The sequence below is a fragment of the Peromyscus eremicus genome, chromosome 23, assembly GCF_949786415.1.
Source record: "Peromyscus eremicus chromosome 23, PerEre_H2_v1, whole genome shotgun sequence".
Classification (NCBI taxonomy): Eukaryota; Metazoa; Chordata; class Mammalia; order Rodentia; family Cricetidae; genus Peromyscus; species Peromyscus eremicus.
In genome coordinates, this window is record NC_081438.1 from 558,425 (window position 1) to 581,651 (window position 23,227).

At 49.8% G+C, this 23,227-nt stretch overlaps 2 protein-coding genes across 3 annotated transcripts; one reads left to right on the plus strand and one right to left on the minus strand.

The window, feature by feature from the left end:
- Positions 1–4,261: 4,261 nt before the first annotated feature.
- On the minus strand, positions 4,262–9,204 carry Noc4l (nucleolar complex associated 4 homolog). Its single transcript, XM_059249373.1, has 15 exons — positions 9,035–9,204; positions 8,832–8,952; positions 8,249–8,355; positions 7,319–7,426; positions 6,891–7,040; positions 6,688–6,790; positions 6,513–6,547; positions 6,194–6,244; positions 5,995–6,106; positions 5,709–5,769; positions 5,426–5,536; positions 5,157–5,317; positions 4,968–5,050; positions 4,633–4,746; positions 4,262–4,552 (listed from the first exon to the last, which is right to left on the minus strand). The coding sequence occupies exons 1-15, from the start codon at positions 9,149–9,151 to the stop codon at positions 4,433–4,435; spliced, it is 1,554 nt and encodes a 517-aa protein (XP_059105356.1). The 5' UTR covers positions 9,152–9,204; the 3' UTR covers positions 4,262–4,432.
- Positions 9,044–13,754, plus strand: Ddx51 (DEAD-box helicase 51). Of its 2 annotated transcripts, none has more exons than XM_059249372.1 (15): positions 9,044–9,574; positions 9,669–9,802; positions 10,404–10,554; positions 10,804–10,949; positions 11,033–11,104; positions 11,264–11,370; positions 11,522–11,630; positions 11,722–11,867; positions 12,078–12,159; positions 12,239–12,354; positions 12,431–12,547; positions 12,665–12,766; positions 12,910–12,973; positions 13,073–13,207; positions 13,423–13,754. In XM_059249372.1, the coding sequence occupies exons 1-15, from the start codon at positions 9,286–9,288 to the stop codon at positions 13,447–13,449; spliced, it is 1,797 nt and encodes a 598-aa protein (XP_059105355.1). In that variant the 5' UTR covers positions 9,044–9,285; the 3' UTR covers positions 13,450–13,754. The 2 variants fall into 2 exon arrangements, with proteins under 2 accessions (XP_059105355.1, XP_059105354.1); XM_059249371.1 differs by having other exon boundaries at positions 9,046–9,574; positions 11,964–12,159.
- The last annotated feature ends 9,473 nt before the right edge of the window (positions 13,755–23,227 follow it).

Here is a 23,227-nt window from a genome sequence, read left to right on the forward strand (position 1 = left end):
TGCATGTGTGTCTGTATGGGGGTGTCAGATGGAGTTACAGACAGTTGTTAGCTGCCATGTGGGTGCTAGGAATTGAACCCGGGTCCTCTGGAAGAGCAGTCAGTGTGCTCTTAACCGCTGAGCCATCTCTCTAGCCCCCTGGATCTTTATTTTTAATTTCTTTAATGAAACAAGGTCTCACTCTACAGCCCATCTTGGTCTTGAACTCATGCCAGTCCTCCTGCTTCACCCTTCTGAGCGCTGGGACCATAGGTGTGACCCACCACACTTGGCTTTTTTCTTTTTGAGATTGGGCCTCATTCTATGTGGGAGTCTGTCAGAGAGGAGGGCGCCTCAGTTGAAAAAACACTTCTGTAAGATCAAGCTGTAGGTAGGCAAGCCTGTACAGCATTTTCTTAATTGGTGATGGATGGGGGAGGGCCCAGCTCATTGTGGGTAGTGCCATCCCTGGGCTGGTGGTCCTGGGTTCTATAAGAAAGCAGGCTGAGCAAGCTACATGGAACAAGCCAGCAAGCAGCACTCTTCCATGGCCTCTGCATCAGCTCCTGCCTCCAGGCTCCTGCCCTGTTTGAGTCTCTGTCCTGACTTCCTTCAGTGATGGACAGTGAGTGATAGGGAAGTATAAGCCAAATAAACCCTTTTCTCCCCAAGTGCCTTGGTCATGGTGTTTCATCACAGAGACAGAAACCCTGACTAAGACAAGTTGGTACCAGGATATTACCTGGTATTGCTGTGACAGACTTGACCACGCTGCTTTGAGGAGGGCTTTGCAACTTTGGACTAGAAATGCCACTGAGTGTTGAGAGCTCAGTGAGCTGTTCTGAGGAGCTTGGAAGATAAGAATGTTGAGAGCAGTGCAGATGATGGAGGCCTGGCTTGTGAAGTTTCTGAGGGAAACAAAGACTCTACTGGGCCATTTGTGTGAAGAATCTGTGGTGTCTGGTCAGCTGGGGCTGAAGAATCAGCTGTGATTAACAGGAGACCAGAACCACTGAAGTGAAACCTTTGCTTTGCTGAGACAATGGATGCTGCTCAGCTGGGGCTGAAGAATCAGCAGTGATTAAGAAGACCAGCATCACTGAGGTGAAGTCTTCTGGGGTGTTTCTGAAGTGTTTCCTCCAGGTTAGCACACAAAAGCTGTGTCCCAGAAGCCGCCAAAGTTGTATCTCATGCTGGTAGCTGAACTTGGTAGTGTAAGAGTAACCCAGATGGTGCTGGTTTTGAAGACCAGAAGGGGTCATGGAGAGCAAATGAGGCTTGGCACTGTGTGGCAGAACTGGAGTCCCTGAAGAGAGCCCAGTGGAGACTATTGGTGAAAGTGCAGCCCAGATGTAGCAGGAAACCTCAGCATTTTGGAGATGACAGTACTGTGTGATAACCACAGACCAGCAGCAGTGTGGAGTGGAGCCAGGCTGAGCCTAGAAGACAAGCTGTGTGTGCTGCAGAGGGCAAAGCTGGAGAACTGACCCAAGTCCTTTGGAGGAGTCTGAAAGAGGGTAAGTGAATCCCAAATACTGGATGGACACTGAGTTATTTATACTGCTGGAGTTTGGTTTTGCTTTGTTCAGATTGTGACTGTGCTCTGGTTCTTCCCTCTTGAAGAAAGAAGATGCTTGTTTTTAGTTGGGTTATTTGGTATTTTGACGTCTAATTTCTTAAATATATATATATATATGTAAAATAAATGAAAAAATGTTATTTAAATATTTTTTTAAAGTGCTTGTTTTTGACTTTGCAGGAACCCCCCCAAATTTTTTTAAAAAGAGGTTTTAGAGTCACAGAGAATTTGGATTTTAAGAGACTGGATTTTTTTTTTTTATTTTGTTTTGTTTTTCTAGATGGGTTTCTGTGGACCTCTGACTGTCCTAGAGAACTCCCTCTGTAGATCAGGCTGGTCTCAACCTCCGATGGGATTAAAAGGTGAGCAAACACCACCACCTGTCAAGACTGGATATTTTTAAAAAGACAACTTTTTACATGTTTAAATTTGTATAGCTGTGGGAATTCCTAAGTTTGTAAAATGTCCATTGTGGTGTTTTTATTAATGTGTAATCTTGGGAATGAACAAGAAAGGAAGGGTTGTGGCTTACCAGTGATGCGTTTGTGTCAAGTTGACAAGAAGTCAGCTGTCCGTGCTAGTTTTATGTCAACTTGACACAAGCTAGAGTCAACAGAGAGGGAACCTGAACTGAGAAAACGGGTCCATAAGATCCAGCTGTAGGCAAACCTGTAGGGCATTTTCTTTACTGATAGGAGAGGGTTCCGGTTCTATAAGAAAGCAGGCTCCACCAGGGATGGTAGAGGTACACATCTTTAATCTCAGCACTTGGGAGGCAGAAGCAGGTGGAACTTTGTGAATTCAGGGCCAGTCTGGTCTACAGAGCAAGTTCCAGGACAGCCATGGCTACCTCCATGGCCTCTTCCATCAGCTCCTGCCCTGTTTGAGTTCCTGTCCTGACTTCCTTTGCTCCCCAAGTCGCTTTGGTCATGGTGTCATCACAGCAATAGTAACCCTGACTAAGACAAACCCTCATCACCAATGCGATGTAGGTGGTACTGGGGCCAGTGTCATTTAAAGGCAGAACCTCTCCTCTTGCCTCCTGCAACTGAATACTAGAATACTAGAAGGCATGTCCCCAACTCATGCTGATGCTTGGTGTTCCGGCAGCATCTGCCTGGGCGCCAAACCAGAATAGCAATACGCAAGCACCATGTGACTGCAAAGAGAATAGCCACTACGATGTGTTAAGAACCATATGGATGGCAACATGGGAACCTCGGTCAGTGACAACCTATACTGACAGCTGGACAGTACTCAAAGGCCTGACTTTATGATGGCCCAGTGGTAAAGGAAAGCCATCAGATTGTGAAGCCACTGTAAGGACAACAGATATAGAAGGACACTTAGAGGAGCTGGAGTCCCTGGTAGTTTATGTACAACCCCTACCTTCTGAGACCCCCCCAGGGAAATGAAAAGCTGCTATCTTTACCAAGGCAAGAGCCATTGCCCCCAGGTGTGCCAAGAAGCAGCTCCCTGGATTCATACAAAGCTGGCCACAGGAGCCAGCATGGGATGGGAAGGGAAACACCAAAGGCTGGCATTCCAGTAAAAGCCTCCAACATTCAGCACGCTATCCAGTCCTGTGAAGCTTGCTCCCAGTTATGGCCCCTGTGCATGGATGACAGAATACATGTAAAAGTCAACCTGCCTGCTAAGGGACTGCCCAATACATAGGACCCCTGCCAGTCAGTGAGTGGTGTATGTTCTCACTTGTGTAGACACCACAAGCCTTTCCCTGCAAGCAACATGTGAGGTTGCCATAAAGAGCCTGACCCAACTCAGTGTTATGCACAGTGCCCACAGAGAACTAATAGGGATGCTCACATACAACTGTAGTCGTTAATATAAGTAGCTGCCTCATCCTAAGGCAGCTTGCTCACTCCCATTTCTTTCTATGTGATCCTCAGAAGCTTGGCCCTCAGAGTTCTGGGCACTCCATGGAGCTTCCAGGGTCCTTTTGCTGATCCCAACCATCTTACCCTCCTAGCCTAGTCCACCTGCAGGGTACCCCCAAGGCCACATTCAAATGAAGCTTGAATAATGGAGTAACTTAAGGATATAATGTGACCAGCAGAAATATCCTTAGGCAGGAACCAGACTGACTAGAGGAGAGCAGTGTGGCTAAGCAGATGAAGCCAGCCTTGTGTCCCCCAATCATTCGGGTGGCAGACAAATCCACCCACCATCATTTTCTTCGAATCCTCTTGCAAGCCATGCACAGTAGGGCCTGTTGGCCAACCCATTGCAAATGGGTTCACACAGAATCCAGACAGCCAAACTGGGAGTAGACACAGGGCATATACTCATTTGCTTGCATCACCACAGCTCCAAGACATCTCTCTTTGAACCCCGAGATGAAACTGAGGGTCTTTGACCTCACTGGAAACCAGGCTATTTGTGGTAAAGAGCAGGTAGATGAGCTACTAACTTCCAGCAGCCTACAGGATGGGGGGAGATCTGTGTCCCCAGGTCACCACTTGGGTACCCCGCCTCACCTGAGTCTAAACTAAGCACAGCTGGATACAGCAGGGCTGCCCCAGTACAAAGTGGGCCCAGTGCTCCTGTGCCGCCGCCAGGATCCCTGTGAAGTACCCAGGCCCTCCATCCTGTCCTCCAGGCTACAGGCTACGGGAAACGCAGAGGACTCTGGCACGCCCCCCGCTCCCCAGCCCTGCCCAAGACCCAACTGGCCAGACAGACTCCCTTAAAAAACCATTTATTTGAACCCAGGCATGGTGTGCACCCTTGTAACTTCAGCACTGGGGGCGCTGAGGCAGGAGGACCCCAAGTTACAGGCCAGCCTGGGCTACATAGTGAGATCCTGTCTCAGACACAAAAAGAAAATTCTTAGGAGATGAGGCAACAGTCAGGTCAGCTGAGAGTGAAGAGCTGGGTGCAGAGGTCGTCCTGTCGGCCCAGCAGGCCTTTAGCGGGGATGAACTCCAGGGGCACTGACCCAGGTGCCTTCTTCTTCAGGTCCTGCTCAAAGATCTGCAAAGGACACAGTGGCTTTGGGCTGGATGCAGTGGTCCCTGTGGCGGGCACCCCAACAGCCTGTGCACGGCCCTCACCTCATATGCAGTAAGTTCCAGGAGTGGCGCAATGCTGACCTCGGGGACGGACAGCACCTGGTTGATGACACTGGCAGCTCTGGACACCTCAGGGTGGTAGTGCTGCTGGAGGGTCTAAGAGCAGCACACAGTGATGTCAACAGGAGCTTCACGACACACCAGCAGGACCTTGGGATGGAGCCTGAAGTCCTGAGCCAACATGGGGTTGCCAGTAACTGAGTACCTTGGCACACCCTGGCACGGTGCCCTGTGTGACCAAGATCCCTGGGGGCTGCTGGAGATGTGTCAGTGGAGACTCAAACGCCTTCTAGAATCTGGACAGGAAGGTGACTCACCTGCAGCTCCCACAAGCAGCTCTCCAAGGCATGGCTCCTGGCTGGGTCCTTCTCCAATGGGTTGTAAGGATCAGCATCTAGCTCTACAAACAGGATCAAGACTCCATTAGCCACCTGGCCTTTGGTGTCACAGGAGCCAGATATGATTCTTGCCAGGGTGTGCCACCATGCCCAGGCACTCCTGCTCACCAGGGCCCTGTGGGCGGTGCACCATAACTCGGCAGGCAGGGTGTCTACGCAACAGGTTGCAGATGAAGGGCAGGACCATGAGCAGGGCTTCGGGAGGTGCTGTGAGGGCCAGCCGGGCCAGGCGTTTGGCAAAGGCAGCTACCAGGTAGGCGGGGAGGTGACTGGGAGGACAAGAAGTGAGAAAATAGGTCCCCAACCGTCCTTCCACCTCCTCCCCAACCAGAACTACAGCCCCCAACTACAGACCATTGGACACCCCCAACACTCACGAGGAAGAAAGGAAGAGGTCGGCCAAGTGAAAGAAACGGGCTCGGTACTTGACATGAAAGATGGATGGATCCAGGAGGCCATAGAGCTTTTGGTAGAAATCAGGGTATTCCCTGAGGGAGGGACCAGAGAGGATACAGGAGGTGAGTTGGATAAAGGGACAGAACCCCCGGCAACCAAAGCTCCCCTCTCGCACCTCTTCTGCATTAACCTCCCCCAGGTGAGCAATGCAGGCCCTTGAGAGAAACGAGAGAGCAGACCAGTGTGAAACCGTCTGACACTCACAGGTTATGCTTGTGGATTAGGATGAAAAGCCCGTTCAAGGCCAGGAGGCTGATGGCACCGCCTGCAGAAACACAGAGACATGAGGCTACACCTTGCTCACCCTGGGCCTGAGCAGGTAAGGGAAGGATGGGCAGAGCTGCAGGTGGCCAGTCTACAGGGTGACTACCTAAGGCCACATGCAGGAAGGTCATGGAGCTTAGCTCAGGTCTTTCAGGCAGGAGGTGGCAGCCGGACCCATGCACAGTGAGCGCCCTTGCCAAATCGCCTAGGTGGAAGTCCTACTCACCCACATCACAGGCACTTGTGAGGAAGTCAATCATGAGGGTGGGCTGAGCCAGGTGGGGCAGGATGGAGTCATGCATAGCCACCAGCACCTTCTTGTAGAGGCTGAGGGGCAGCTGTAGAGATTGTGGCAGTCATGGAGCTATTCCCCTTTCCCCCAGCCCCCACCCCCAAACCGGGTGCTTCCACCCACCAGACCCTACCTTGTGCTTGAGGAAGCCAAGCCACATCTCCTGGAAAGCTTTTCTGTGCTCCTGCAATGGGACCGGGCAGCACATGTATCCTGACACACCTCAGCCCTTCCGGCCCTTCTGCAGTCAACTGAGAGCCTCTGACCCGGACAGCCCATGCCAGACTGTGATGCCATGTCTCAGCACAAGCAACAGAGGGCACAGGGACTCGGGTCTGAAGCTGGTTACAATGACACATAGGTGTCATCACTTGAGACAGTGGAGTACAGCTATTGCCTATAATCTACCCAGAGAGGAAAAGGCCATGCCAAGGTCTCTGAAAGCATCTCACCTTCAAGTGAACGACCTTCCACTTGTCCGATGTCTCTGTAATTACAGCAAAAAGGGGTCACCAACTTGTAAGAGGGGGAGACAGTAGCTTGCCAGGCTGACTGGTCTGGACTCTGTTCAGGAGCCCTCCTACCAGCGGGCAGGCTCCAGTGGGCTTTAACCTGCCCAGAACTCACGTGTATGCTTCACATAGAAGTTGGTGAGGAGGTCATGCTCTTTGAGGGGCAGGTTCACGGCAGACAACAACATGAAGGCATTGTTCCAGAAGGTGAGTGACACCTGTAGGAAGCCTGGCCTGAGCAGCTGTCCAGGCTGCTGCTATCTCCTTGCCTCCCTGAGGTACTAGGACACAGGATGGCGATGGGACCCAGCTGTTTACCTCAGGTTGCTGGCTGGTGGCTCGGGCCACAATGCTTGTGGCCACCTGCATTGTGTGGTACCGGATGTCATCATATTCCAAGTACTCACAGAGCTGGGAGATAAGCAGGCTGTGGTCATCCTCGGGTGTGAGCAGGCCTCCTACCACTGCCTGGGGACAGAGTTGGGTGAATGACTCTCTCCCACAGAGTGATCCTAGCATGGCCAAGAAGGGTGTCACAACCCTGCCAAGCTCCACACCACCCGGCTGTCTGCCATTTCCTCTCCAACTCACGAGACAGAGACCAGAAAACAGTAAGCCCTGCTTAGCTCCCAGGTCAAGACAAGACCGGAACATAATATCCCCCAGCTATCTGTTCAGACAGTTAGCCCATGGAACCATCTTAGGCTGTGGCCACCACAACCCTCCAGGTCCCACCAAGGCCTCACCCTGAAGAGTGTGCGGGGGAAGAGGTAGTGACTTTCCCACTGGGGTTTCTCCAGGGGCTTCGCTCCTTCCAGCTGCACAAACTTCATGAGTGTCTTGAGGGCCAGCTCCTGGGAAGCAGAGAAGAGTGACCATGATGTCCCCATCCTCCAGATGGCCTCCCAAAGCTCATCTAGCCTGAGGATCTCTCACAATCAGGCTTAGGCCTGGGCCAAGAAGCAGGAGAGAAAGGAGACCCCAATCTTATCTTGCTCCATGTTCTAAGTATGTGATGATGGTGACAGTGACATGCTCTTGTTAACTTGGGACAGAACTGTTACAATTCTTGTAACAGAATTTGGCCTGAGGTGTGTAGTGGTGTTTGCTCCGCCCATGACCTTGGGCTACAGGGCCTAAAGGAGGTGGTGCTTTCTGCCGTAGTATGTGAACTCTTATAAGGAAAGGGATAGGGGTCACATGGGTAGAGAGGAGAGAGGTGGCTCAGTGGTTAAGAGCACTGATTGATGTTCCAGAGGAACCAGGTTCAATTCCCAGGTTGTCCACAGTCCGATCATGCCAGGACCAAAAAAAATAATAAATAAAATGAAGGGACCATGTCATGGGTGGAGCAAATACCACTCCAGCAGTGTGCCCACAAGGTGGGCTTGCAGGGGGCGGCCACCTAACTGCTCTCTTGTCATGCAGTTTTGGAGACACCACACCAAACATGACAATAAACGAAGCAGATATGGTGCCCAGAACTGGGGTTGCAGATTCCATGTCTTAAGGGCCAGCTGAATCACACCACACAGTGAAACAGCTGTGTGGAAGACAAAAGTCTAGGTAGAAAAGCTTCTCAAGGAAACAGATGTTCACATCAACAGCCCTACCTCGGCTTTGTGAAGTACTTTGGAGAGGAGGGGAGAAGCTGGGCCAAGGACTTCAAGACTCACCTTGACCTGGAAGGAGGGGTGGGTCAGGAGCTCCTCCAGGCGGTTACAGCAGCTGTGATAGCGGTGTCTCATCCACACTTGGTATTTGTGTGTGGCTCCCTGGGATCCTGACGACAGAGGAGAGCTAACTCCCACTGATGTTCACGTGTGCCAAGCCAGACCAGAGTCCTAAACCCAGCCTCACCTTACCATTGTCTCCCATCCTCACAGCTGTAAACCTGTACCCAAACCAGGCCTTGGAAAAGACAATTTCTGAGCTCTGCCAAGTGGGAGTAGGTATTGAGACACAGTTCCTCTCACTTTGCCTCAGAATCTGGATCTCCCAAGCACTAGGACAGTGACAGTATCAAACTTTGGGAGTGGCACAATTAAAACACGAAGGGGGAAACAAAGCTAAGTATACGACTTCATGTAGACCTGGCAAGTACACGGATCTCCCTTCCTGAGCCACAGTGGACTGAGTCCTCCTACACCATATAGTCTATGACAGGGCCCTGGCTTGGGGTGTTCCTCCTGGTGTTAACAAGGCGTCCCACTGGGGCAGGCTGGCGGAGAGCACCCCAAGACCCTCTAAGTCCCTCACCTGCCAGGACCGTGTCCTCGTGTGGCAGCGAGCCCACGAACAGCTCTTCCCGCTCCAGCAGGGTACCGAAGAGTCGGCTGCATGTGCGCACTCCTTCCTGGATCTCCTCAGGGTCCTCGGACTGAGGCGGGAGGCCAGACAGGGTGACACTGGGCACCGTTGTGACTCCCACTTGCCGCCCCAAGCCCGCCCCCGCCGCTCACCTGAAGCACCGCCAGGATGTCAAACACCGCGTTGGCCTGGCCACGGCTCGTTAGGACCGCCTGCAGTAGACGGCCAAGCTCCCCTCGGGAGCCCGCCGAAGCCGGGTGGCGGTCCATGCGGCTGCTAGCGGCTCCCGGGAACGGACGCCTGCGCCCAGCTTAGTCGCGCCTGTGACGTCACCAGCGCCTGATAGGTCCGCCCCCCTGTTCGCGTCATCAAGGAGCGCCGAGGAGCGACAGCGTGTGCGACTATGGCGCTGTTCCATGTTGCGCGGTACGCGGGCCCGGAGGCTTCCGAGCTGGGGGATGCCGAGGCAGAGGCGGGCAGCCGGGCGCAAGTGCTGCTCGAGCGGCTGAAGAACCGAGCCCGTGAGCGGCAGCAGCGGGAGCCGAAGCCTCAGTCCGCCGAGGTGGCCGCGGAAGCGGCAGGCAAGCGGCGTCGACGGCCCCGGCGGCGGCGTGGGGTAAGCGGCTCGGTGGGTCAGAGCCCGGAGGCTCCTAGAGCGAAGCGGCAGAAAACGGACAACAACGCGGTTGCAGGTGGGTTGTGCGTCCGAGATGTGGACGGGGCGTGGAGGCTTTTCCTGGGTGCGTTGCGGGGTTGATGTTTCCTACACTGTGATGTGTCGCTCAGGGAGAGGCGAGGAGCCGCCTGGGGAGCTCAATGCCGGCGCACAGGACTCAGATGAGAGGCTCCCAGAGCAGGCCCCGAGATTCCTGGCTCCAGGCCCGGTGCTGGGGGACTTTGCAAGGAGGAAGACACCGAAGGTGAGTCTGGCCGTCCGCCTGCTACTCATCAGTCTTATCGGGGAGGTTTTTTTGTATGTTTGTGGGTCTTGTTTTGTTTGTTTTTTGCCGTTACGTGACCCCTAACTACAGAATAGCGGGAGAGTTCCTGGGGGTATGTGTGGACGCTCTTGAAACTGAAATCCAGAGTCGTGTAAGAGCTATTGGGATAAGCCCTGTGGTGTGCTTGGCGGCCCCACGTAGACAGCATCATTTCTGGGTGCAGGGAGGCAGTTGCTGGCCTGGGTGTCTTGTCCGAAGGCTGCAAGAATGGGTGCTGGTGAAGGGTTTGAGGAGAGACTAAGTCAGCTCTTGCATCAGGGTTGACTGCTCCATTGTGCGTGTTGTTTCCTTTCTCAGCTCCCCTTGCTGGCCCTAAAATAGGAGTCAGGGTGGTTTGAGGAAACCTGTCCTGTTAATATGCTCTTCATCCTGTTAACGTACCCTTTTCTAGCACTTGCTCTCTCACCAGATGCCTCTCCAGAAGCTGCTGTTGGGGTCTCTTCCGTAGTTCCAGGTTCCTGATGTTGCTCCACGAGCCTGGAGGGCTCTGAGGAACTCCTGTGGTTTTTCTCTTTTTTAGGTCCAGCCTTTCCTGCCGGCATGGCTGGCAGAGCCAAGCTGTGTCAAGAAGAGTGTCACTGAGGATCTTACTCCTATCGAGGACATCCCTGAGGTTCACCCTGACTTGCAGAAGCAGCTGAGAGCTAATGGCATCTCTTCCTACTTTCCAGGTACTGCAGCCCTGAGCAGATGATGGGGTGAACTCCTCGAGGCAGCCATCCCTGGGCTGTCAGAGCTCCGGTATAAGAGCTGTGGTTTAGGGTCCCCTACTGCACACCAGATCAGTGAACTTCTGCTCAGGTTCCTAATGATTAGCTTAGGTCTTAAACAGTCCTGCTGCCATCTTTGACTAGGACTCCTGGGTGAAGTGGTATATTCTGGCATAGAGTTGACCTGCTCCTTTCCTTCCTTCATTCCAGTCCAGGCAGCTGTGATTCCTGCCCTCCTGGAGAGTGCAGACAGTGGGTTTCTGGTAGGCAGAGGTGGCTACCAACCTAGTGACCTCTGTGTTTCTGCCCCAACGGGCAGCGGGAAAACACTGGCCTTTGTCATCCCTGTGGTACAAGTGAGTATAAGAGTACAGGTTTCTAGCTAGAGCTGTTACAACAGGGTGGGTCCTGGTAGCACAGATGATCTCTGTCCCTGCAGGCCCTGTTGCATCGAGTGGTCTGCCACATCCGTGCACTGGTTGTGCTTCCCACTAAGGAGCTGGCCCAACAGGTATGACGGCCCTGTATCCAGAACTCTGTTTCCCCAGTCTTAGTTACCCTGCTGGATGTATGTGGTACTTACGCCTGGACCGCCTGTATTCAATTCAAGAGTTTTCACTGTAGCAGGGGCCACCATCTATCTTAGGCCAGTGACAGATTCCTTTTGCAGGTGAGCAAAGTATTCAACATCTACACGGACACCACACCTCTGCGGGTTGCTTTGGTGACTGGACAGAAGTCACTGGCCAAGGAGCAGGAGAGCCTTGTCCAGAAGACGTAGGTGTGCCAGGTGTTGGCTCTTCAGGAGGTCCTTCCCCAGCCCAGTTGGTGTCCTTTGGCTGGGGTGGGGTTGGTGCTTTACATGTGATTCTTTGCTGTAAATGGCCCTGTGAGGCATTTCCTTTCTTTGAGTCTTTCTGGTTTGTAGAGTAGATGGTTACCGTTGCCTGGCTGACATTGTGGTGGCCACACCTGGCCGCCTGGTGGACCACATTGACCAGACCCCAGGATTCAGCCTCCAGCAGCTCCGATTCCTGGTAGGCCACCTTCTCTGGACACCTGGGCTCCTGAGCTGGGGTGATCTCAGCAAGGAGTCTTCAGTTGGCCTTTGCTCCCTGTCTCCTGTAGATCATCGATGAGGCTGACCGGATGATAGACAGCATGCACCAGTCCTGGCTGCCCCGAGTGGTGGCAGCAGCCTTCTACAGTGAAGGCCCCTCAGGCTCCTGTGCCCTGCTCCAGAGGACACAGACCCAGGCTGTGACTACTGCCAGGTACCCTGTTGGTCCCTTTCTCAGGTCCCCTTGCTGGGCCTAAAATAGGAGTCATAATACGCCCTTCGCCCTGCTGACGTGCTCGTCATTTTCCAGCACTTGCTCTCCCCAGATGCCTCTCCAGAAGCTGCTCTTCTCAGCCACACTGACCCAGAACCCTGAGAAGCTGCAGCGGCTTGGCCTCTACCAACCAAGGCTTTTCTCCACAAGGCTGGGACACATTGGCCCTAAAGACACAGTTGAGGTGGATAGAAACTTGGAGGGGAAGTACGCCTTCCCCGTGGGGCTCACGGTGAGCAAGTAGGGCATGTGGGGCAGGTTGGCGGCTAGGCCCAGGGCTTGTGGCTAGCCCTGCTGTCCATCTCCCACAGCACCACTATGTGCCCTGTCGACTCAGCTTAAAGCCACTCCTTGTCTTACACCTCGTCCTTGGGAGGAACTTCTCGAGGGCCCTTTGCTTCACTAACTCCCGAGAGAATTCCCACAGGTGAGTTGGACCAAGGTGGGTGTAGCCAATACAGACTAGACCTTGGTACCATCTGGCTTGTTTCTTCCCTACCCAGGCTCTTCCTGTTAGCACAAGCTTTTGGGGGTGTGAGCGTGGCTGAATTCTCCTCCCGCTATGGGCCTGGCCAAAGGAAGAAAATCTTGAAGCAGTTTGAACAGGGAAAGATCCAGCTGTGAGTACCTGGAGAACAAACAGGACCTGACTATGTAGAGTTGGGGTGTTATTGGGCCCCTCTAGTTCCTGGTAGTTGGTTCCCGAGAGGCTTGGAACTAACCCTGTGTCTCGTCAGCCTTATCAGCACAGATGCTACTGCTCGAGGCATTGACGTGCAGGGTGTGGAGCTGGTGATCAACTACGATGCCCCCCAGTACCTGAGGACCTATGTGCATAGGTAAGGTTAGTCAGCTTATGAGCTCTTGGTCATGATATGTGGGATCACCTTGCATAGTAGTCTGTGTGCAGTGTGGCCAAGAGAATAGCTGTCCTGTTAGGTCTCCAGGGCCACTGTCAGAACACACTCATGCTTGGTTTCAGGGTTGGCAGAACAGCCCGAGCTGGAAAAACAGGACAGGCCTTCACACTTCTCTTGAAAGTGCAGGTAAGACCATGTAGTTCTCAGCAAATGTCGTGGGTAGATCCATGCTGCTGCAGATGCACTTGGTCCTGACCCTTTCCCATGGAAACCCCTTCCCTCTAGGAAAGGAAGTTCCTGCAGATGGTGTCAGAAGCTGGGGTGCCTGAGCTGGCACGTCATGAGATCCCCAGGGAGCTCCTGCAGCCACTAGTTGCTCGTTACGAGACAGCCTTGTCTCAGCTGGAGAAGATAGTCAAGGTGAGTGCTTTTGGGCCCAGGTGGGGTTTTTGCAAGTCCAGCCTCTACTCTGGTAATGTCGTCACACACTCTAGGAAAGGGAGGCAAGCAGGAAGCAGCCTGATGCCATGTGAAAGGCCTCCTGAGCATGGCACCTATCGTCTCCCGGTTGTAGGGCAAGGGACCTGCAGACAGCAGGTAAGGGTGCAGCAATGCAGAGCTCCCTTTCTCCCCAGGAAGAGCAGAAGCTGAAGACGGCCTAGATGGGAACAAGTGCCTGAAGGGAGCGTCCTGCTGAAATGAACATTGTGTGTAAGCAGAAGATACAGTTCCTTGGGGTTCCAGTGGAAACAACCCTTCCCCCCCCAAGCACAATGGTCATCTTGGGCCAGGCAGCCTAGATGGTGGCTTAGTCCTGAAAAGTAACGGCCCTTGGTTTGTACTGCTGGCGTCCAACTGGTCTTTGGAAATAAGCTCAGGTAAAGCCGAAGGGTGCCTTCAGGAGCGTGATGAAAAACTATGGTCAGCATTACAGTGACTGCAGATTAAAGTGCTCCTAGCTTTAGCATCTCATGTCTACAGAAAGACTATGGTGAGCCTGTCCCAGACAAGTCATTAGAGTCCAGAAATAGGTTGGTGGCAGCCTTGAAGATGTCTGTGGCTACTAGTCTTCAAGATGGTTTTATAATTAGCTACCACCCAAGTATAAAAAACTTAAATGGGGGCTGGAGAGTTGGCTCAGAGGTTAACAGCACTGACTTCCAGAGGTCCTGAGTTCAATTGCCAGCAACCACATGGTGGCTCACAACCACCTGTAATGAGATCTAGTGTTATCTTCTAGCCTGCAGGTACACATGCAGGCAGAACTCTGTGTACATAATAAATAAATAAATCTTAAAAAAAAAAAAAAAGTAAACTTAAATGATGGGAGAGTCCTTGTCTGAACATAGTCAAGGAGACTTAGCACTTATCTGTGCTCATAGGAAGGCCTGTTTTTGAAAAAATTAAAAAAAAAAACCATATTAAAAAAGATAAAACTTTATTTATGTTGAGAAAAAAAATAAGTGGATAACTTTAACCCATGCATATTCTCTGATAGCTTCAACACAGGAACCACTGAGCTATCCCTCTAACTCAGGAGACCTAGGCTAGCCCAAGAAAGCAACACAGGCCACAGGTGCCATCTTCAGGCCCTTGCTGACTCTAGGAACTTGGATATGGGAGAGCCTCCCACCATTCTGCCCCAGGCTTTTTTTTTTTTTTTTTTTTTAAATTTCACATATATGAATGTTTACCTTCATGTATGCCTGTGTACAACATGAGTGCCTATTGCCTGAAGAGGCCAGAAGTGTGTGTCAGATCCCCTAGAACTAGAGCTACATACAGTTGTGAGCTGCTGTGTGGGTGCTGGGAACTGGACACAGGTCCTCTGCAAGAGTATTAAGTGTTCTTTTTTCTGTTTTTTTTTTGTTTTTTTTTTAAGACAGGGTTTCTCTGTGTAACAGTCCTGGCTGTCCTGGAACTTACTTTGTAGATCAGGCTGGCCTTGAACTCAGAGATCTATGTGCACCACCACACCAGGCTGCATTAAGTGTTCTTAACCACTGAGCCATCTCCCTAACCCCTACCCAAGTCCTTTTTTAATCTGGATCTACTACAGCCCTGACTTCCCTTGCACCAGGCTGTGTCCCTTGTTCCTGTTTTTGCCTCCTCCCTGTAACCATCCAGATTGTTCATTGCCCTAAACCAAGCTAACATCACTTTTTTTCTCACAGGATCTGATTCTTTCCCTATACCCAGAGATCCTCCTGAATACTGTCTGTCAGGAGTGAGTTTAATGAGGTCATGTGCTGGCCTTTAGGTGCCTGGGTAGCTGAGTGGGTGTTCACCTGACTTTTTCAATAACTTTAATAAGATCACTGACATTTAAAGTGCCTGAAGGTCATAGTTTCAATGACTAGTTCATGTGTATTGGGCCCAGGGAATGATTTTCAAAGGCATGTTTAATTAGAAATGCCTGTTTTCTAACAAACTTTTTTTTTTTTAAATATTTTTATTTTATAATTAGTTTAATTTTACATATCAGCCACGGATTCCCCTGTCTTCCCTCCTCCCACCCCCTAGCCTTCCCCCCCAACCTACCTCCCATCCCCACCTCCTCCAAGGCAAGGTCTCCCCTGGGGAGTCAGCCCAGCCTGGTAGATTCAGTTGAGGCAGGTCCAGTCCCCTCCTCCCTACACCAAGGCTGAGCAAAGTGTCTCGGCATAGGCCCTAGGTTCCAAAAAGCCAGCTCATGCACCAAGGACAGTTCCTGGTTCCACTGCCTGGGGGCCTCCTAAATAGTTCAAGCTAATCAACTGTCTCACTTATCCTGAGGGCCTGGTCCAGTTCCATGGGGGCTCCTCAGCTATTGGTTCACAGTTCATGTGTTTCCACTAGTTTGGCTATTTGTCCCTGTGCTTTTTCCAATCATGGTCTCAATATCTCTTGCTCATATAATCCCTCCTCTCTCTCACCAATTGGACTCCTGGAGCTCCACCTGGGGCTTGGCCGTGGATCTCTGCATCTGCTTCCGTCAGTCATTGGATGAGAGTTCTATCATGACAATTAGGGTGTTTGGCCATCCAATCACCAGAGTAGGTCAGCTCAGGCACTCTCTCGACCATTGCCAGTAGTCTATAATGGAGGTATCTTTGTGGATTTCTGGGGACCTCTCTAGCACTCTGCTTCTTCCTATTACCATGTGGTCTTCATCATGGTATCTCTTTCCTTGTTCTCCCACTCTGTTCCTGATCCAGCTGGGACCTCCCACTCCCCTAAGCTCTCTTTCCCCTGACCCTTGCCCTCCATTACCCACCACCCTTACCCCCAGTTTGCTTATGTAGATCTCATCCATTTCTCTGTCGCTGGGTGATCCCTGTGTCTTTCTTAGGGTCCTCTTTACTAGGTAGCCTCCCTGGAGTTTTGAGTTGCAGTCTGATTATCCTTTGCTTTACTTATGAGTGAGTACATACTGGGTTACCTCACTCAGGGTGATATTTTCTAGTTCCATCCATTTGCCTGCAAACCTCATGATGTCATTGTTTTTCTATGCTGAGTAGTACTCCATTGTGTATATGTACCACATTTTATTTATCCATTCTTCAGTTGAAGGGCATCTAGGTTGTTTCCAGGTTCTGGCTATTACAAATAATGCTGCTGTGAACACAGTTGAGCATGTGTCCTTGTGGTATGATTGAGCATTCCTTGGGTATATGCCTAAGAGTGGTATAGCTGGGTCTTGAGGGAAGTTGATTCCCAATTTTCTAAGAACGCGCCATATTGATTTCCAAAGCGGCTGTACAAGATTGCATTCCCACCAACACTGGAGGAGTGTTCCCCTTGCTCCACATCCTCTCCAGCATAAGCTGTCTTCAGTGTTTTTGATCTTAGCCATTCTGACGGGTGTAAGGTGGTATCTCAGAGTCGTTTGATTTGCATTTCCCTGATGACTAAGGATGTTGAGCAATTCCTTAAATGTCTTTCAGCCATTTGAGCTTCTTCTGTTGAGAATTCTCAGTTTATCTCTGTAACCCATTTTTTAATTGGGCTGTTGGGTATTTTCATGTCTAATTTCTTGAGTTCTTTATATGTTCTGGATGTCAGCCCTCTGTCAGATGTGGGTTCTAACAAACTTTTAGCCAGAACCTGATACTAGGAACAAAACAGGCCACTGCCAGAGGTACAGGACCTACAGAACATGAGACACATTTGCAGAAGAGTTTGAAATTGAGAGCCTGATTTCCACAGAAGCACTGAAAGTAAGCATGGGTTCATCTCAGACAGCATTAACCCTGCAGGGCAGATAGATGCCACTTAGCCCTGAACACAGTGGCTTAATAGTTCCTGTTCCACAGTAGGACACAAGACACTGAAGCAATTGGAGCAGCTCAGTAATCACATGATAGGACCTGTTTGTTTTCCTGACCTGTAGTGGTTACCCTACAGCTTTCTCCAGCCTGGAAACTGGCTTGTGTCTGGCCCTAGTTCTGTGGAACTTACATCTGATTCTAGCCTCCTGCTGTGTGGGTGGGTGCTCACTGAGGAGTGGCATCCTGTCCTGAGAGATGAAGACTAGCCTGTATCCTTCTGTTGCTTTTTAAATTTATTTTGTTTACATGTTTTTCTGTGCAGTGTGTGTGTGTGTGTGTGTGTGTGTGTGTGTGTGTGTGTGTGTGTTGCATTATGGAAGCCAGAAGAGGACTGAGTTATAGACAATTGTGAGCTACTATATGGGTGCTGGGAATTGAACCTGTGTCCTCTGGAACAGTAACCAGTGCCCTTTAAATGTTGAGCCACGTCTCTGGCCTATCACTGTGTTTATTATTTTTTTTCACCTCACAGTCCATCCTTTATTTTTCGTATTTTCCTGTGACTTTCATAATGATCTATCTTGGTAAGAAGTTTATGTCCATTTCACAGGCCTAGTCTTCCAAGAGAAAACAGAGGCCCTAGCAATACTCACTGGGCTCTCCCACGCCCCATTGTGTTTCTTAAACCACAGACTTTATGGATAAATACAGCCACTATCTATCACAGGATATTCACGGTTGATTTTTGATACAACTGATCTCTTCAAAAATTTTATTTATTTTTACTCATTTATTTTATACCCCAGCCGCAGCCTCCCCCACCCCACCCCCGCCATTCTTTTTTTGTTTTGTTTTTTGTTTTTGTTTTTTTTGGTTTTTTTTTTTTTTTTTTTTTTTTAATTTTTATTTTGCAATACAATTCAGTTCTACATATCAGCCACAGATTCCCTTGTTCTCCCCCCTCCCGCCCCCCTCACCTTCCCCCCAGCCCGCCCCCCATTCCAATCTCCTCCAGGGCAAAGCCTTCCCCACAGACTGAGATCAACCTGGTGGACTCAGTCCAGGTAGGTCCAGTCCCCTCCTCCCATGCTGAGCCAAGGGACCCTGCATAGGCCCCAGGTTTCAAACAGCCAACTCATGCAATGAGCACAGGACCCGGTCCCACTGCCTGGATGCCTCCCAAACAGATCAGGCCAATCAACTGTCTCACCCACTCAGAGGGCCTGATCCAGTTGGTGACCCCTCAGCCATTGGTTCATATTTCATGTGTTTCCGTTTGTTTGGCTATTTGTCTCTGTGCTTTATCCGACCTTGGTCTCAACAATTCTCTCTCATATAAACCCTCCTCATTCTCGCTAATTGGACTCCCAGAGATTGAGACAGGGTTATTCTCTGTGTAAACTGGCTGTCCTGGAACTTGCCCTGTAAACAGTCTTGAACTTAAGAGATCGACTGCTAGAGGCCAGCCTGGGCTACACATTTAATAGCCGGGTGGTGGTAGCACACGTCTTTAATCCCAACAGTGGGGAGGCAGAGGCAAGCGGATCTCTGTGAGTTCTTGGCCAGCCTGTTCTACAGAGTGAATTTCAGAACAGGCTCCCAAGCTACACAGAGGAACCTCCCCAGGGGGTGAGCGTGGGGATGGGGGGGTGGGGGTGTCGACTGCCTCTGCCTCTTGAGTGCTGGGATTTGCTGTAAGCTGCAGAAATATGAAGCAGGAACTCAGCTGGCACTGTCAAGGCTAACCTGGCAGAGCCCCGGACTCTGTTGGAGGTTAATACTAGCTTTTGAGTGTATTAGCTGATTCCTGCAGTGAATTTCCTGTGTACTGTTGTAGCTCTCCCATTTGATTCTTTTCCCAAGAACTTGTAACTGTCTAGTTGATCATTGGGCACAACTTCCCCTGTACATTTGGGGTATTTGGATAACATCCCCCAGCTGTGTGTGAAAACAGTCACACAGTCAAAACCGGTTTTCCACAACCGGGTCTCTGTTCCTCTCTCCAGTATAAACTTAGAGGTCCGCCTTCCTGCAATTATCTTCATTGGTGGGCATTTGGTCAGGGTTAAGTGTCCAGGCAAAAGTATCTCATTTGAGACATTCTCAGACACCCAAAGACAGAATTACAACATGTCTGAATTTTTTGATTCACAGCCTTTAGATAGAGAGGGAACAAGTGTGCCCTGGGCTCATCCTGTCAGCAGATAGGAAAGTGCTGCCCCAAGCTAACCTTGAACTAACAAATTCTTAACTCTTTGTACTTTCACCTTGGTTTACTAATCTGCTTATTACCTAACCACACTTAGGAATGCAGTATTACAGAGTCCCCCTTTTCCCTTCTTAGATTTCCCTAATTGATTTAAGCTCTCTCTCTCTCTCTCTCGCTCTCGCTCTCGCTCTCGCTCTCGCTCTCTCTCTCTCTCTCTCTCTCTCTCTCTCTCTCTCTCCTCCCTCTCCCCCACTTTCCCTCTCCCTCCCCTCTCTCTCCCTCTCTCCCCCCTCTCTATCTCCCCCTCTCTCTCCCTCTCATTTGACCCCATACCCTTTAAGAGTTCACTGAGGCTTTTACAAGTCACTCCTTCCTTAAGTCATAAAGAAAAGCCTGACAGTCACTGCCTGGTGTAAACTCTTATCTGCTTTTATGACCCTGAAAGAATTCAAGCCTTGTGACCTTGCTTTGGACAGAGAATTGTTGATTGTATGTGTATAAAAACTGGAAACTTCAGAGACTCAAGGCACAACTTAGATTTAGAATGAACTTGGGAGAATAAAGCGAATGGACATTGGTGGTGGTGGGGCTTTCGATAGGGATTAAAGGCTGTGCCACCACAACTGATAAAGTTAGTCCTAAAGAGAGTTATTAGAGCTAGGATTTTCACAGACCAAAACAAAGATTTTGCTGATGAGATAAATCTTCCAGACTAACCCTGTAGAATCTGCTAGTCCCTAGCCTTGTATACTCTGTGAGGGGTCACAGGACCAAAGGAAGCTGACTCTGTCCCAGCAGCAATGAATGGCAGTAGCTGCTCCTCAGCTGGTGGGATTCTGTCCGAGTCAGCTGACCTAGGTCTTGTGCATGCTGTCAAGCTGCTGAGTTCATTTGCTCTATAACCCTGTTGTGTCTGGAAAACAGGTTTCCTTGAAGTTATGGACTACCTTTGGCTCTTAAATTTTTTCTGTACCCTCTTCCTCGAAGATCCCTGAGCCTTGGAGAGAGATGAAATGTTCTCTTTTAGGCTCAACCCTCTCCATAGTCTCTTTCTTTGCACCACATAGAGCAGCTGCTATCTACTGCAAGCAGCTTTTATGATAGAGCTGAGGGGCACACTTATCTATGGGTATAGCAATGCCATCAACAGTCATTTTAACACTGTGCCATTTAATAGAATAATAGTATTTGTTTCTCAAGCCTATGGCCTATCCAGCCACAGGTTCTTGGCCCCATTAACAGTACCTGGTATGGGTTCTGTCTCATGGAGCAGGCCTTACCCAATCAGAAAGTGGTTGAGGGGCTAGAAAAGAATTAGCAGTTAGGAGCATTTTCTGTATTTCAGAGGACCTAGGTTTAGTTCCTAGTGCCCACATGACAGCATATAACTGCCTACAATTCCAGTTACAGGTGCTCCAATGCCCTCTAAGGGCACCAGGCACACACTTGACACAGACACATTGGAAGAAAAAAAAGTATCAAGTAGCAGTTGGTACCTGGCCTGGTGGAACTCACCTTTAATCTCAGCACTCGGGAGGCAGAGGCAGGTGGATCTCTGTGAGTTCGAGGCCGGCCTGGTCTACGGAATGAGTCCCAGGCCAGCCGGGGCCACACAGAGACCCAGCCTCTATTGTTTTTAAAGCAGTTGTGTATTCCTCTAACATTTGTGCTGCTGTTGCACTAGCAGTGGGCGTGTTTTGTCAGCCTGGTCCCTGTCGCTCACACGATTCACACCTTTGTGACATCAGTAAGGAAGAAGTGTCCAGGTTGGGTATCAGCTTTGTCTCTCCGTGTTCTAAGTTCTGAAGGTAACCAAACATTGGCAGTGGTCTGCAGTGTTTGGGGGTCCGTGGGACCCAGTTGGCCAACAGCTCAAAAAGGCAACCCATTCCTGGTTCAGATGTTGTTGGCTAGCCTATGTTCCCTAGTTGAGATATTGTTTTCATTTAAACTAGTATGTGTATATTAGAACGTGTCTATAGAAGATTTCCAATAGAGCCTTTTCAAAAGGATTTGTTATCAGTGGCATCTTGGAGTTACTTAAGACTGCTATCCTACTGTGTGTCAAACTGGTTAGCCTACTTTTTTTTTTTTTTTTTTGGTTTTTCGAGACAGGGTTTCTCTGTGTAGTTTTGGTGCCTGTCTTACATCTCACTCTGTAGCCCAGGCTGGCCTCGAATTCACAGAGATCCACCTGGCTCTGCCTCCCGAGTGCTGGGATTAAAGGCGTGCACCACCACCACCCCGGCTAGCTCCAATCTTAAATTAGGTATTCTTCCATGCCCTGACCAGATAATGCACGTGTATCATTTTTTTTTTTTTTAAAGCAGCAAATACAGAAGTTGAAAGCAACTTCCTAAAATCTACCACAAAGACCAAAAGCATCCATTTATGGTTGGTTGATAATTATGTCTGTTATCTGGGTCAGTTCGGATCTGTTGTACCCAGTGACTTAATCCCTTGTATAACTCTGCTAAAGATTTCTGTAAAGTATCCCATTCATTCCCCCTGTGATGCTTGCTTTGCTGCTTAGTAAAGAGTGAAGCCCTTTGTAAGGCAGACACAGACTGGTGTTGGCACAGACTCATGGCAACAGAAGACAGAAGTAGAGAATTCAAATCTGGACTTGCTCTTGGTTAAATTGGGAAATGCTTTTCTTTCTTTCCTTAATACAACACTGACTCAGAATTAATCACTAATGCATATGATCCACACAGTTATCCCTCCCCAGATATTCCTTGTCTACCCTGCCCTCCCATCTCCCACCCCCATTTAATTCTCCCTGTTCCATTATTCCCTTCTTTTCCTTTATATCATTGTATTCTTTGTGCCCTTCCTGCCTCCATGGCCCCTTATTAGTTGTGAACTTTATGGGTATTTGAAATGAAACATCTAAAAATTCAAGGCTAACATTCACATAGGAGAGAAAGTGATGTTTGTTTTTCTGGGCCAGGGTTATCTCACTCAAGATGGTTGATTCCAGTTGCATTCATTTACTTGCAATTTTCTTTTTCTTCTGTATTTCAAACAACTGAAAATTCCATCGTGTAAATGTAGCACATTTCCATTATCCATTTATCAGTTGATGGGCATCTGGGCTGTTTCCATTTCCTGGTAATTGTGAGTAGAGCAATTAGTATGGAAGAGCAAGTATCCCTGTAGTAGTAGATGATAGTGGTTATTACCAGCTTGTACTCCCAGCAGTGAAGAATCCCCCTCCTCTTTTCACAGCCATGCCAGGGTCTCTGCCTTTTTTTTAAATCTTGGGCATTCTGATTGAAGTAAGATGTTTGAAGTCTCAAAGTAGTTTTCCATTTCCCTGATGGGTAAGGATGGTCAACTTAAAAAAGTTTCTCAGCCGTTGGCATTTTTTTGTTTGTTATTTGTTTTGAGACAGGGTCTCTTTCTACATAGTCTTGGCTGTCCTGGAGCACTCTCTGTAGACCAAGGCTGACTTCAACCTCACAGGGATCCACCTGCCTCTGCTTCCCAGGTGCTTCAATTAAAGGCATGCATCACCACACCCAGCCCTTACTTCTTATTGATATGTATGGGTGTTTTGTCCGCCTGTGTATGTTTGTGCACCACATGCTGTGCCTAAGGAGGCCAGAAGAGGTTGTCAGATCCCCTGAAACTGGAGTTACAGATAACCTTGAGCCAACATGTGGGTGTTGAGAATCAAATTGGGTCCCCTGGAAGAGCAGCCAGTGCTCTTAACCATTGAGCCAGCTCTCTAGCCCACTGTATTTGATCTTTTGAGAACGTTGTTTAGTTCCCTGCTCTATTTGTAAGATGGGCTTGGGTTTTTTGTTTTGAGGTTTAGTTTTTAGACTATTTTATTATGTGCTTGTGTGGGTATGTGAGTACAAGTGCCCACAGGCCAGAGGTATCCAATCCTCTTTGAGCTAGAGTTATAAGGGGTTGTGAACTGCCTGATGTCAGTGCTGGGAACCAAACTCAATCCTCTGCAATAGCAGTGTG